We start from the raw sequence: 15,737 nt of genomic DNA on the forward strand, positions 1-15,737 counted from the left end.
AACGACGACTGAGAACCACCCCTGTGGCTCTCAATGTTAGCGAACAAGTGTTACAAAGATCTATCAACTTCAAATCCCTAGACCGCTAAGCGCCCCCTAAGGCCCCAGCAGTGCCCAACCTTGCCCAATTCCAATTCAGTAAAGTTCCATAGTTGGCCTCTCTGGAATGTACATCTGCACCCACCATCCACAAGACTTCCCTCCCTTAGAGCCAATGCCAGTCTAACGGTCTCCTCTCCGGCCCTTCCTTCCAAATTTATCCATGCATACAGGATACATGCAGCCGTACTACTCAAACCCGTCCAATGAATGGCCCCCTGCCTCTCCCCAAAACCAATCTGGTTGGATTTTCGGTTCGGTGTGAAACCTGAATTTTGACCTTTTCAATTTTACTTTTCATTTCCCTTCTTTCTGGACATGCATACAATATATGGTTTGAGCACACTGCACGTATGTATGCAGTGGAGATCACGTCGATCACGATCTGAGCACTCAGCCTATAAGGGCTTGGTACCTTTGAATTCGGTGGCTTGTTCCCTTTTGGGAGAGGGTTGTACCTTGGGGTTGTAGGGGGGGATTATTGGGCTTGAGGGTCTGTGTCGGATAAATTGCAATACGTAGGATGACGTTTTGTACAACAACGCTATTATACTTGAAGTTATTCACTTCGCTGAGTTGTCCTTTGGTGATTGGGACGCGGCTAGACACGAGAAGTAGGTCTAGCATTCAGGATACTGTTTCGTGATGTGAACTCATTTTTCCAGAGTCGTAGACGTTGTTTGTCTTTACCTGAACGGTTCCGTGAGGCGCTTTTCTATCAAAAGCCATATCACCACCTACCACATAATTTTTTTTTCATGTCCTCCATATATCCAGATACCAAAAGAAAGTCGTTGTGTCTAGAAGATATACATCAGACGTATGACTTGATACAGCTTTCCGCGAGCCCTCAAATCCAGCCCACTAACAGACTGCCTATGTCCACGTCAAACATATAGATTCATAACCCCCTCCTCTTATAGCCAGGCTTACTTGACACTTCATCCACACAAACCCTTACAGTATAATGTAATCAGAGGAAATCCGCAGTCTAGTTGTTCTACTGCTATACACCTAACAGTCCATACGTTCATTTAGTCCTCGGGCAGCAAACCAGCGCCATATCCACCTAGCCAAGCAATTCGTTCTTTTAATCTATGGGGATTATTTAATGTAATTCCGTAGTCAAGAGCTGATGCCCAAAAATAAGCTATATTCCATATTACTCTTTTTCTCCACGATTTTTTTTTCATCTTTTCTTGATTTTTCCCCCATGGTATTGTTGTAACTGCGCTACTTTTCTGTCGCTAGATATATATTTGCTCTTACCCGAACATCAACGAGCGGCACGAGGTGTTCATACATAATCCCCAACCCCAATTTCCAATTTATATTATTTACTCAGCCTATAATATACGACGGATTACTCGAGGTTATTTCACCTTGAAAATGACAAGCAAAATGATTCTTTTCTCGGTGGGTGCGTGCCTGGTGAAATGTCGAGCTTTCTTTCCACTTCAGGGTGTGGGTTGGACTTAGTTGAGAACAAGTTTATAGGGATACGTGTTGGTGTGTTTGGTCGAACAGTAGATAATCTCCTCAAAGCGTTCCTGTCACGATCGTTCAATGCTTCAATATAGCGGCTCTGATGCAGTACCTTTACATGTAAATTAGATGGAAGGCAGTTAGTGAAAGCGCTTATTGAACAATCGGCGAGTATAAATTTCATAGTCTGATATAGCTATATTTCATGTCTACACGAGCATAGCCCTGTAAGCTGATTCTCCAAGATGAAAGAGCAACATCCAAAAAGCATAAGCGCATTTCAAAGGGGACACCTGTACAAAATGGTATCAAGTCTGTTCCTTGCTCCCCGATCAATCAATCCCTTTCCCAATGTTACAATCGCCAAGCACAAGAACAGCAAAAATGAGGAGAGAAAACAAGAAATTGAATATAGTAATCGAACCAAGGTCAAGAAACGCCAGCCTGTTTTATCGCAAAATCCCGGCCCCCTGTACAATCTCCAAATGAGGCGAATAATAATCACGGGCCCATGAAGCAAGAGATAGAAGAATGTCACTCACTATCCACATCTGGTGGGCCGAAGGCAAAGAGAGGAAAAAACAGATATAGAGTTAAAAAGGTTGCCAAAGAAGTGAAGAGAAGATTTGCTGTTTCGTAATCGATAACATTTCAGAGCGATTAGTTGCCCATCCCATTCTGCATCATGTTTTGTTGCTGCTGTTGCTGCATCACTTGAGCCTGTACGGCCGCAACCTGATTAGCGCGTTGTTGCTGAGCAGCATCACGTTCTCGTCGAATAATTTCGTGAACCCAAGCTTTAGCATTTCTTTCAAGCCCGGCATGATACTGTTGCGCAATTTGCGGTGGGTACTGATTAGGTGGGCCGTACTGCGACATCAGGCGACTGGCCATCTCTTGTCGTAACCGTAATAGGCGTTGTTGATAGAGCTGGTTGTATCGTTGCGCCATAGCTCCTTGCGCCATGTTGACTCCTTGGAGGTTCTGCGGAAGCTTTCCACCGTTGGCCTGCGCGGCTGCCATCAGCATCTGCTGCTGTTGAGGGTTCATCTGAGAGCCACCCTGATGCACTTGGTTTTGTTGACCTTGTGGCTGCTGTCCCTGCGAATGTTGCTGCTGTTGCTGTTGCGCCATTTGCATCTGCGCGAACTGCGCCCGCATAAGTTGTTGTTGGTAAACTTGAGGGTTCGGAACGTTCTGTTGCTGTTGTTGGTGGCTCTGCTGCTGAGCCTGCAACATCTGCTGCTGATGTGACTGGATATTTTGCTGTGCATGCGCATTGGCCTGATATTGGGCAAATTGCTGTGGTGTGAGTTGGCCATGTCCAAGATGCCCTTGCTGTGCAAGCATCTGTTGTCTCTGCTGCAACAACATCTGCTGCTGTTGGGGTGTAAGGCCCATACCACCTGCCATCTGCGGGGTTCCCATCATAGCTTGGTTCATCACCGGTGTTGCGGCCACTGTGGAGCGACCCGGACTGGCGTGGCTCATTCGCTGTGGCGTAACGTTGCGCATTATTGGTGTCGCATGTGACATAGCGGGCGTTCCTTGAGTCATCTGCGGAGTTCCATGTCGACTCTGCCCTTGCTGGCTCCTCGAAGGCGCCATTGGGTGGCCCATAACATTAGGGTGGGCATGCTGCAACGCGGAAGGGGGTCGCGGAGGGCTGCCAGCGCCCTGCATAGAGGATGTCATGCTCATTGGCACGCCTCCCTGCGTCCCCATGGCATTGCCAGGTAACGGTGATGAGGTGTTGTGCGGTGTCTGGTTGCGAACAACTGGAGAAGATTGGGGAGCTTGGCTGACTCCGTTTGCCTGAGGCATGACGTGTCGACCCTGTTGCTGCGCAGCAAGCTGCGCCTGCACTTGCTGTTGAGCGGCGAGGTGCTGTCTTCGAGAGTCTTCTTTAGCTTGCTCTTCAGCCTGGCGTTGCTCCATAGCACGACGCCTTTCTCTTTCCTGTTCTTGCTGCTGCCTTTTAGCTATTTCTTGTTTCAACTTGATTTCGTGCTCCCGTTTCGCTTTCTCCTCATGCTGCATTCGAATGTTTTCGAGGGTTTTAAACCGAGAGAAGCGAGGTTCGAAAGGTGCACCGCCGCTTGTATCGTCAACAACCGCAGATTTCGGGCCACCCGCGCCCCCTGAAGTAGCTGGCTCCAGTCGTTCATCCATGATAAGCATAAATCGCTCTTCTTCAGCCGCCAGTGCTTCGTCAGCAGCAAGCTCTGCCACTGTTCGCTTTCTTCTTTTGGGTGATGGAGGCGGGTCGTTATTGAGAGGGCTCTCCATGTATTTCAGTAGATCTTCAACAGCTTCCAAACTCTCTACGGGGTCCAAGAAGAGAGGCGGTGCTAGCGCTCTCGTCAATTTAGATTCGCACTCTTGAAGATCCTGCGGCTCGACGAGCATCTTCTGCCTTTTTGCAACATGCCCGCGTTCGGGTTGGCTAGACGAGCCCCCAGGAGAAGGAGGCGTAGTAGACGAAGGCGCTTGAGTACGGGATGCAGAACTCGTAGCCCCTTGTTTTGTAGCCTTTGGATCGGGCGTAGTAGCAAGCAGAGTTAGCTCTGCTTGTAATGAGCGAGAAGTCGGATGAAGAACAGTCGTAAACATGCGAGGGTTGGGAGGAGGCTGTTTGTGTTGAGAAGAGCTTGATTCGCTCTTTTCTGTTTCATCGAGCGAATCGCTCGGTAGCCCTTCGTTGGTCTTAGCGTCTGACTGGGCTCCCCCAGTTTCCTTTGGAGTTGGCTTTTCTGAAGTCAACTGGTTTTGTTTTGGGTAGGGTACATAGGCTGAGGGAGTAACGTGTTCGTTGTAGTTGTGAATAGAGAACGGGGTATTACTATCATTCGTCGATGGGGCAGTCGACTTTCTCGCTTGGGCTGACACAGACTTGTGGTCGACCACCCGCACAATGAGACAACCTATCATCATGATTTAGGACGACGTAACGCAAGCATAACAATAGAGTCAAGAGCCTACCTTCATAAAACCGAACGTTGGCCCGTAACAGCTCTTCCATCATATCGTGGGGAACAGTCCCGGCACGGATATGCTCGATGATGACCTTCATTTCAGAATTATATGGAAAGCTCCCATCTTGTTGCTCAAAGCGGAAATGGGTAGGGTGAAGATGTAAAATGAGAGATGGAGGGCATTTGGCGTATTTCTTTAGAATATGTGACGATGTCTTGACTGTAAGGGATGTAGCCGTCAGCACACAGGGGCTCCGCACATAGAGCTTGTGGACACTCACCGTAGGGCTCAGGACATTTCTTGCCCAGCCGGCGCTCATTGTCCGTGGATGGAGTCCTAGCCAATGGCTTTGCTAACCGCATTCCTTGGTCGCCTGGCCTTTGCGCATCTTTTTTGGGCCGGTTAATGGAGCCCTTCACGCCATTCGAATCTGAGGTGCCATTGACACCATTTGTAGCTGCACCGCTTATAGAGCCCGTGGTTGCTGGCTGGTTGGAGCCCGGAAGGCGCTTTGAGGACGGTTGTGGGGAAGAGGAGGACTGCTGAGGTTTTACCCCATTGACCCCGGCTTGAATAAAAGGCGGGGGCGGCCGCTTCATCTTGGGTGGATGGGAGGTGGGTTTGGTGATCGCTGTCGCCATGTTGTCGGTGAAGGGGATGCGACGCGTCTATGACAAACGGCTTACGAATGCGACTTCTCAAAATACGAATCCGAAGATAGTAGATGGAAACGTTGCTCCGAGTATGATATAACCGGAGCGCGAGACATGTGGGGAGCGGAGGACGGGACCGGACGACGATGAGTAGGCCGGAGCTGACGCGGAACTTTGGACGGAGCCCGGAACCGTTAGAATAATAGGTTACTATTGTCCATCGAACAAGCACCTGCAGAGAAGGCAGGGGAGGTTCGGCGAGGCTGATCGGGCGACGGAGGTGGTGCTGCAGAGGGAGTTTGGTGATGCCAAGCCGCGGGCGACGTGAAGGAGGTCTGGGTCATGTGACTACTGCATCGGGTTAGGGCCAACTGACTATACATCTAATCTCAGCGATGTACGGCTTCATCTACAATGTTGGGCGCTTACGTTCACAATAGGATTATATACTTAATTGCTTTCATCTACAACCTTTGTGTGGCTGTGGCCTGTGTGAAACAAAGAAAAGGGGCCGTGATATTGATATCTCTCCAAAGGTGCTTTTTAATCTCAGATATAAATAGACCATATGCAGTAGACACATTACCAATGTAGAAAACACAGTTCGTAAAACTTGGGGGAATCGAATCAGGGGTCATAAAGGTAATGAAAGGGGAAATAACACATATGAACAGTGGAACAAAAACATATCGACAAAAGCCGCCCATGGAATCAGCACAGGACTTGACGTCTAGTCGAAGCCAGATATTCTTCGTCGCCAGTCATCCCCTGTACGGAGCACGTCAACTACATCTATTCTCTTGCCGATGCCAGTTGTGCCCTCTTTTTGCCACCACTTTTCACCGCTGTCTGCCAAGGCGGACTCATCCTCGCTGTCGACAAGGCCGCCTCGCTCACCAATGACAACAACTACCTGTCTGACCCAACGGGAGATATGGTGTACCGGCTCCCCTTCCTTTCCTGTGAGGGATTCCTGCACGTAAACAGTGTCAGGAGAGATGTGTCGCACGAGGTGCACGTAGCCTGTGGGGGTGCTGAAAGGCATAATTGTGCTCTCCTTCTCAGCAATTGCCTGCGCCTGGGTATACAGAGTTCTGAAGAGCGGTGTCATAGCTTCCTGGTCGACCTGGCAAGAATCTGGACTTGTCAAATCGCCACTTGGTGGCTCACCTGGGGAGAGAACTTCTTCAGGAGCGATATTCGAGTAAGAAGACGTAACGGACATGGTTGGGCGGGACCCATTGCCTTGATTAGGGGCGTGCTTCAGGCCCGGCGCATATATCATAACAAAGATTCGAGTAGTATCGGGGTTGACATGCTCAGGAAGGTGGGAAAGAATAGACTGCGGGATGATTAGTACCGTGAAACCAAGAAGCTTAGACATCAACATACCACATGATCGGAAGTAAGCTCTTCTGGGTCCAAACGCGATGCGTCTGATGACACAACAATAGCTACCGTTTTCTTTTTTTGTGCGCCAGAAGGGGTGCCACCAGCAACTCCAGAACCAGGAAGAGGGCTCATGGCCGGAGCAGCAATGTCCGGCTGGTCCCTGCGAGCTCTTGATTCTACCTCTTCCGACCATCTGGAATGATCTTCAAAGTCGCCCCTGTCCTCTTCTCGGATCGATGTCAGAGCACCGCCCACAAACGCGCCCGCAGCGGCCACACCAGCTGCAACCCGCTTGCTAGCACCATCGAAAATCTGTTGAGGACTAGGAGTACGTCGCAAGGCTCCCTGCATGCGGGCCACCATGCTAACGTCGTCTGTATGTTCGCCATGAATATCCGTCGCTGTTGATCTAGCATAATCTCCATCATATCCACCGGGAGGAAGTTGGTCTCCGCTAGGGCCCGGCGCGGGGAAGCCATCGCCATCTCGGGGGTAATCGGGGTCGTTATCCTCCTCTTCGGTGCGTTCACTCCAGATCCAGGCTGCAACACCAACGGCCGCGACACCTACTGTCAAGGCCAGGGGTACCCAGTATCCCAGGACTGTCCGCCTACCCGACGAGCTGAAGCCAGTGCCCGCTCCAACCCGCCGACGACGAGCATCCTGGGGGAAAGACATTGTGGTCGCTGAGGTCAATTAAAGCTGGCGCATAAAAACAGGTCTCTCGCGATAACTTAAATCACATTTCAATCCTGTTCTAGAATATTGGGGGGGGGTAGGCTGGAAAGATCAAATGAAGGGCAGGAAAGGAGGAGCACCCGCAGGGCTGGGACAAGGGCCTCGGGCCACCCGAGAAACATGTGGCTGGTGATTCCAGCTCTTGTTTACCACGGTGTTTAGCGCTACGGTATTTGTCGGAAGGGAATGTTTGCCGGGTTTGCATTCCTCCATATAGCTATCGGCACGTGATGGGTGTCCTTTGATCGAAATAGTTGTTTGATCAAAGGTCACAGGGAGAAAACAGCACCATTTGGCCTATATATTGATTTTTCCAGTGTGCTTGGGATAATACTCTAGATTGTACTTTGATTCGACTCCCGACAGTCATGCGACCATCAATCATCCTGACACGTTCCCATACTTTTGCTTTTCTTACCCAACTACAATGTCATCAGGACAGATCTTACCATATGTAGCTGTTGCCGTGACGGGGCTTCAGGGCCTTCATTCTCTACGGGCCTGTCCTTCTCTCAACACTTTCCCTCTATCCCCGAAGAGTATCCCAAAGCTGTGATACCGATTGCGGATTTTCTGATGAAGCGGCTCAGGTAGGTAATACGAGTAAGTCGTTACCTCTTTTCTCCATCACTTAAATTCTCGCGCCTGGATGGGACTAGCTCCGCTTAGGTTCAGCCTCTCAAAGCTCGACTGGCTCATGACGTTGGAAACACTAAAATAACGAACGCAAGACTAGAAAAAACCGACTGCCACCCGCTTGTTAAGCAGATGTCCTGGGAAAATGACGCCGGGTTACGGAGACCGCGACGCAAGCAAGGAGGACATCATTGTGAAGGTAATGAGCACCACCAAAGCCAGTAGCTCGTATTTGCATCCCAAGTCAAGACTTCGGCGTCGACTCCGAGCCAACGACCGAAAAGGACAAGCTCCACAACTCCCCAGCCCTAGCTTACGTTCACCCGTCTATCCCCTCAGCACAGTTCGTTAGACATGTAGATAGATACACGTATTTCCCCGCTCCTTCTGTCTCTCCTCACATTGTTAAACTTAAATTCGTTAAATTACACCATTAAGGAAACCGTTATAGGTGCAAGTGGCCACATACCTAGCTGATTCCAGGCTTGAGCAACCTACAGAACGAAAACAAGAGCTACCGGACAGAGGAACAAGGGAAACAAAAACATGCCATTTCAAGCTACAACTCCCACAACCCGATTTTACCATTACTCCGCCGCTGTGATATTAGTATGTAATTCTCGACCTCCTAAACAAAGGAACGAAAATAAACCCAAAAAGCCATCCTGCAAGGCAATGACGTCACAGCCCTAATGCACGTGAATAAGAACAAGAACAAGATCCATGAAGACCACGTCAAGTCCATTCCCCTGCACCTGCACGAAATGCCAAACTATAGTAGGTTCACATTCATGTGGCTATAACCCGCAAGTAGAACAACCAATGTACGAAGCACATACAGTTGCCACCCAAAGAGGACGAAACGAATTAAAACCAGGAAAGTAAAAAGGGTCTAGACCGAGACGCATATCTTTTCCTTAACCTTTAGTAAAATCCATACTGTCTCCGTGAAGCGGGAATCCAAAGCCTCCAAGCACATGGGGTTCCAGTTGCGAAATATCTCCGATAGGCTGTTTGCCTTTGCCGCAGGTTCCGTCGCCACAGGGGCCGGAGAACTGCAATTGGTCGGGGTCACTTAGGTCGAGCATGCTCGGGTCGATGGTTGAGAAAGTAGTGGTTGGACTTCGGGGGATCAGGATGGTGTTTTCTAGGCTTGTGGGGAAGAGAGGGTCTTCTGTTGGATTGATGGGCTGTTGGGCTGTCTTTTCGGGGAAGAGTGGGTGTCTGGATGTGGATATGTCTGGGTCAGGGTAGATCTGGTTGATTGTCCCTCTTGGTGTGCTGTGGCAATATGGAATGATTTGCTGTGTATTGTCAGGTATAGGGAAAGTGTTGTTGTAGGTGATTGGATCAGTCTTTGTATGGTGATTGAGGTCCATCCCATGAGAGGTCCCATTAATGTGTACATCTCCATCGCATTCAGCTGCGAATAAGGGATGATTGAGACTGTTTGTGTGTACATGAAAGCCGACTTGGTGGGTGGCTCTCTCGTCCAAGGCCTGGGTGTGGTTTTCCATCGACGGTCCAGGCTCTCCGAGCGGGGATAGGGAGCGGAAGACATGATGGGTGTATTGATTTTTGGTTATTGGAGCCCTGTTGGGCGCCTCGCACGGACGCCCATCACTCCATGGGCGTAATAAGCCCGGGTTCCCAATAGCATTATGAACTGAGCTAGCCTGAGCGTCCATCGGCGGCTGAATGGATTGTCCCTGAACGTAAGGTCTAGCCAATGAACCGGTTCTGATGTGATTATAGCCTTGCTCCCCTGTCCCAATAGAGGCCATTATACACTGCGCTGGCATCGAAATGTTACCGTTAGACAAGTGACCAGATCTCTGCGCCACATGCCGGACCCCAGTCTTCGGTTTATCACCAAGCCCCTGCCCATCAGGAGACAGCAGTCCGATCATATTAGACGACACAAAAAAGAAGTCACTAGGGCGCCGATATCCCGCCATCGACCAATTGAGATTCGAGTAATCCAAACGATCCCATTGCTGAAATAGAGCAATCATAATATCAAACGCATAGCCCGGGTTCATATGGAAATCGCTCCGGCCCCTAGTACAAAGATAAGTCTGGATCTCCAAGCCACGGACATAAGGGTCTTCCTTTGTATATTTGGCCTTCGCAACGCCGGGCTGCAGCCATCGCTTGTGGTCACCTCGCGCGTAAAAGCGAGCCACCATATCAAGGAACCCGCTTTCGTCTGCCGATACGCCGAGAATGCACTCCATATTCTGGACAGTCATTAGTAGACGCTTCATAGTGTCGGGCTCGCCCCGACATGGTTGACCATGCTGCTGACATATCCAGCAGTCGCTCTCCATTAGCGCTGTTGTTGCTGTTTGTTCCTCATGGTTTCTTGCCTCTTCGAACGCACATGTCATGTATGAGACAACCAGGTGGGTACAGGCGTGCCAGAAGATGACCATCTGACACATCATGGATTGCTGTGCGGAAGGACTACTACTTCGCGATATAACCAATCGCCTCAGCTTTTGTTGAAGCTAATTTCTTGCGGGAAAGATTTGCGATTAATGTAAGATCTGAAGGATGCAATGATAGATCGGTACATAGAAATAAGTCCAATGGCTACATAATCTGGTGATATAGGACAGGCCATGTTTTCTTAGTGTTACTGGGGTCAGATACTAGGGACACATGATTTAATTTTTGCACGTAGGAGCTTTGGGTGAATGAAACAGTGAATATAGATTCAGGATCATATTAAGAAGTGCTTGTTTAGTACCCTCGGCGGGAAGGGAATTCAATGTCCAATCTCTTTGATCGAGGATTGACCTCATAGCGCATAGGAGGATAGAATATCATGCCGGTTAGCTTTGGATATATTGTTCGTAGACCTTCAGAATGAGCACAGGCAAGACGTCCCTACTCATTGGTTTGCCTAACTTAGAATATACTATGTCTACCTTTAGAGCTTAGTGGACAGCTTAAGAACAAGGCTAGAGGTATGCTTAGGGAGCCTCCTAAACTACAATAGCTTCTATAACTTCTGCAGCAGACAGGTATACGGATTTCACAATACAATTAATAAACACTTATCAGCAAATTGACGCGCAATGGGGTCTAATCTCATCCCCACTAAATATGCACGATTCTATGTATAGAATTAAATAAAGAATAGAATCAATATTGGAATATAGTGCTTGAGGCTTGAGGCGCGAAATTCAATTAGTTCAAGCTCTCAGCAAACTATGTCTACCCATATAGCTTAGATTCATCACACGTACAAATTCCACGAATCGTTTGATTCGGATGGATATATGTTCTAGCACAGTATATACTCCCCATAGCCGAAAATCTTAGAGCCACTATGGAGATAACAAGAATGATCTCTCTAAGATATATCTGATCTTTGCTAACACCGCGTTAGGGCATAGAATAGTGAGACATCCCACACTATTCTACCAATCAAGGTATGTACCATACATCCAAGGCACCAAGCTCCGCACACACAATAGCCCCGCCAAAATGGCAAGTGTAAAGACACAGTCCAACCAACCGTGATGCAAGGAGCGGGCGCGACGTGCTTAACTTTTTTGGTGGCGGGCCACCGTGTCTAAAAATATCATAATTTTGAGTCACTTTCCGCCGTTGACGATAGAGACTGAGTTTCCGATTGATTTGTTGATTCTGACGTCGGAAGATAGGTACGTAGATATGTACCCAGCCTTCTGTACTATTTTTCTCGAATCTTCTTATATTAGGTAACTTTGTTGCAGATTAGTATAGAGGAATCGAGCATCAATCAGGGTATGTAGGAGGGTGTAAGACACGCCATTCCCGAGCCCAATCGAGAACAAGTCGAACCATCTAGGCATTGACAGGATGAGAGGTATCCACTGCATGTCTCAAACCTCACTCGACACACGGAATGTAAGGTATCTTACAAGTAATGCAAAAGGATAGCATTTACGTATTATCTATACAAATATCTAACTTGATAAGTGTACATACCGAGCAAATTTCTTGTTGGTTCGACCTAGATATCTGGTATCTTGTCGCAAACATCCAGAGGTATAGATGCACCATGTATGTGCGTTGATAGCGCTAGATAAATTATATCAGCAACTAAATATTATCTCCGAGGCATAGTACAGTAGTGCTTCCCTATAGTAGCAGTGGCATGCTGCGGGTCACATGGGTGGGTCATGACAGGGAAGTTTGCGTCGAAGGGCTGTTCATTCATTCTTCATGCTTTGGTAGCACTGGGATGATCAAAGTGTAGCCTATAGACCTCCAGTTTTAAGTATATAGAACGAGAGATTAATGGAGAAAATATCCGGAAGGTCAGAGATTACATAAATCAAGCAATGTCACAGAGATAGTTTAGTAGGTCAAGAAAGTATTGACTTCCATAGAAATCGCTTATCAGGCAAGAAAAAGAAGAAAAGCTTCGGTGGATCTCAGCCAGCCATCCCCTCATTGTCAAAATATCAAAGTGTCTCTTTCTTACCGGCCGAAGCCCCGCTTAGTGACTACCCGTTAAGGCGACATGCAGATTCCACTAATCGTGGGCTCGTGGAAATTTTTGCCCGCCGACCTAGTCATCTCGTCCACTTTACACCAATGGTAAAGAATACCAATTCCAGCATGTATTGAGGTCCAGTCATAGGAAACCGCGGAGGAGCTTGGCTCACAAATCTAGTGGAACGATTCGTCCTTAAAGAATGATCATATGACTCTTGGTGTTGTTCTGCGGATAACCTCTGCATGGTACGAAAGAGACGCTGTGTGACCTGAGCAGTGAATACCTCGGCGGAGATATAGAGATCCCCATCAACTGTCCAAGTGGGATATTCCTGGGTAATGTTATTGTTTCATGTTGAGGCATCTGCAATGCATCATGGACTGTCCTGTATGCTTGGTGAGATGTAACCAGTGGAAACATACATTTATATATATAAAAGAGTTAAAGGACACTATATCCACACATAGAGGAAAGCGAATAAACCATGTATTGAACCTATTGCCATATAGATTAGTTAAATACCCTAAGGTTCTTTGTATTAAGGGTGTTGAATGAAGATTGTGTACTCTGTAGGACTGATACTCCATACATGTGGATGAGGCAGATGCGGGGAAAACATCCAACCGTGCCTGGAAACCCAGGCAGAGTTTCCAAGAATTGACTTTGCTGGGTTCATGGCCCAACCGTCAGGTACCTTTACCGAGTAAAACAAAAGACTGTACTACCCATGGTTTCTCCAGCATTGTATAATTACCTAAGCATACATTTGCACAAGTTGTGAGCATTGTGCATCATTCACAAGTTCGAAATCCATGACCATATATTTTGCCGACCGTATCAAATGTTTTTGGCGCTTTTTCCAGTGCAAGCCTACTGTACTCCACACTTTCGGTTGTTTCCCCCAGATATACCATGTAACTACGCAATCTTTGTTCATCTGGCGACTGGGATTAGACGTGATCGCCCCTTGTTGGATCCTTCTATTATAACACCGCCCCTGGAACAACGTTGATCTTACCTGGGAAGGGACTGGTGTAGACATGGGTACTGACTATTCCCTTTACACATGTCACCCTGAGAGCTTTCGGGGTTCCTGAATAAATTGACAAGAGGAACGTGCGCTTGATCTTCCAATCACACCGGGTTTTGCTCTGGCCACGTAGGAGTTGTTGTCATGTTGGAACCCCAGATTGTCATCATCAACCCAACCCTGCAATCGGTAACTATATAGTGAGATTTGTCATAAGATGAATCACCTCTTGAGTAGGAGAGTTGCACTCCGCATTGGGCAAGTGACAGCTGCTAGGTAGAAAGTTCAATGAGGGGCTAATTTTTTTTCTCTCTTTGCCAGTGGGCAGGATAAACCCTCATGGAGAGGGTCGGGCAACACGGTAAGATAGAGGGAAAGAAAAGGGAAATGAAAAATTAGAAAAATGAACCAAAAAAGAGGCTCAGGGTTGATTTAAACTCTTGCCCCCCCCCCCCCCCCCCCCCCGGGAGGCGTTTGAACGAAAATCTCCGGATTGTGTAGATGATACTACTTAGGAAAAATTTTGGGGATAGACAATGACAATGAAACCTAGTTGCTCTTTTACGATAAGGGCGAATGAAACGGAGCTCCTGCCAATTTGAACTGAGGATCCCTATCCCCGTATCAAGGAGCCACTTCGTACGAATTACCAATTCATATCCACTTAGCTCCATCCTCTACATTTGTTCTCCATCACACTCCCGCAAATCGATGGAGCCATGGTACATCGTCTGTAGATTGAAGTTCGGTGTGACTCCGCACCGTATGATACTTTCTCCATACTTCTCATAACACCCACCCTTCCGCTTCTCGGGTTCGGGTCCTGTAGGAATTTCCACTGCCGCAGTTCCCCACCCCAAGGCATTTGGAGTGTGGCCATGGAGTAGGAGAGAGGAGGGAACCCCAGCGTGGATGGCATTCCACGTTAGGTGACTCCTAGGTCACGAGAATTTAAAGGTTGATTATATCCTGACTCGCAGGGGTGTCCAGTGCCTTGGATCAGATACTAGGATAGGGATCCATCCAAGGTCCGGTACCCCTCAATCCTTCTACGGAAACGAGCACAGATAAGATTGCAGATGAAACGACAACTGTGCCGCGTCAGTAGGGAAAATCCCAACAAAGCGGAGCAATTACTTCCTCGTCTGGTTTGATGGAACTTTCACAATCTTGATAAGAGTTTTCGCTTTCTTGCGTGAACGGCAGAATGTGGAGAATGATGAGCTGTTGACTGTCGAATGAAATCTGAAACCCGGTGGATGGGGGTCCATGATATGCACCCGCCGCCGTCAATTTAAGTGACGCGGTTGGCGAGCAAAGGCCCGGAGTCGAATCAAGTGCTGGCTTGTAGTGTCGATCACGCGGGAACTCCTTACATTGATCTGCGTGAGCGACTAACTAACTTTTCTTGTTTTCTCTCCTCATATAAATCCACAGGAAATAGTTGATTACGGTGTTAGGAAATGTAGGTTTTTTATGCTGGAAAAGCTGAGGGCAACAACTACGGAGACGGTCCATTATGAAATAGCCGACCGTTCGTTTGCTAAGGACGGCCATAATAGGTATGGTCCGATATGTTGGAAGGAAAAAAAGAAAGAAAAAAAGTGGGCCGCCGATTATCCGCATGCATGTCGGCTCAACCCAACCGAGATCACAGTTCCCCCATTGATTCCGAAGCAAAAATCTCGAACAGGTGAGCCATATGTGATCCAGTTCAAATATCAACGGCTACACCGACAAAATGTCATGGATACAAAGAAAGAGCAGAGAACGGTCTGAGAGTCAGATGAGATCCCGTGGCGCATTTATTGAAGTTTCCCTAGGTCCCTCACTTCATGATCCCAACGCATTGGAAACCTTGGGAGTTTAAAACGGCTTATAGGATTTAGTAGGTAAGCGAGCCATTTTCTTTCGTACTCCACGGGTCGTTGCCAGTCTCCCGGTTCCCTTAAGACAGCCAAGAATCGTATGGTACCAGAAACTTAATTTTTGAGTATGGTATGTTTCACTGTGGTATTGGTCGCTGTGCATTACTTGGTATAGTTAAACATTTTCAGTATCTTTCCTAACCTTGTATATCGAGAAGTTAAAGAAATATATATATATACCTCTATCTCTTTATTGAATGCCTGGGAAGCATTCGAATCTCAACTAGATCTACTTTCGACAGATTTAATGCTTATGTGCTAATGGATATTAATGCATCTTGCACTGCATGAGTAGACTAAATCCT

The 15,737-nt window shown here is 47.8% G+C and overlaps 3 protein-coding genes across 3 annotated transcripts; all 3 read right to left on the bottom strand.

The window, feature by feature from the left end:
* Positions 1–1,750: 1,750 nt before the first annotated feature.
* BDW43DRAFT_261640 (uncharacterized protein) lies at positions 1,751–5,490 on the bottom strand. Its single transcript, XM_032040330.1, has 3 exons — positions 4,841–5,490; positions 4,567–4,779; positions 1,751–4,508 (listed from the first exon to the last, which is right to left on the bottom strand). The coding sequence occupies exons 1-3, from the start codon at positions 5,199–5,201 to the stop codon at positions 2,245–2,247; spliced, it is 2,838 nt and encodes a 945-aa protein (XP_031905276.1). The 5' UTR covers positions 5,202–5,490; the 3' UTR covers positions 1,751–2,244.
* Positions 5,491–5,706: 216 nt separating this feature from the next.
* BDW43DRAFT_261642 (uncharacterized protein) lies at positions 5,707–7,546 on the bottom strand. Its single transcript, XM_032040331.1, has 2 exons — positions 6,606–7,546; positions 5,707–6,555 (listed from the first exon to the last, which is right to left on the bottom strand). The coding sequence occupies exons 1-2, from the start codon at positions 7,281–7,283 to the stop codon at positions 5,944–5,946; spliced, it is 1,290 nt and encodes a 429-aa protein (XP_031905277.1). The 5' UTR covers positions 7,284–7,546; the 3' UTR covers positions 5,707–5,943.
* A 1,350-nt stretch (positions 7,547–8,896) lies between these two features.
* Positions 8,897–10,423, bottom strand: BDW43DRAFT_306301 (uncharacterized protein; the record flags this gene model as incomplete). Its single annotated transcript, XM_032046000.1, has 1 exon — positions 8,897–10,423. The coding sequence occupies one exon, from the start codon at positions 10,421–10,423 to the stop codon at positions 8,897–8,899; it is 1,527 nt and encodes a 508-aa protein (XP_031905278.1).
* Between the last annotated feature and the right edge of the window lie 5,314 nt (positions 10,424–15,737).

The sequence above is a fragment of the Aspergillus alliaceus genome, assembly GCF_009176365.1.
Source record: "Aspergillus alliaceus strain CBS 536.65 unplaced genomic scaffold BDW43scaffold_3, whole genome shotgun sequence".
NCBI classification, from domain to species: Eukaryota; Fungi; Ascomycota; class Eurotiomycetes; order Eurotiales; family Aspergillaceae; genus Aspergillus; species Aspergillus alliaceus.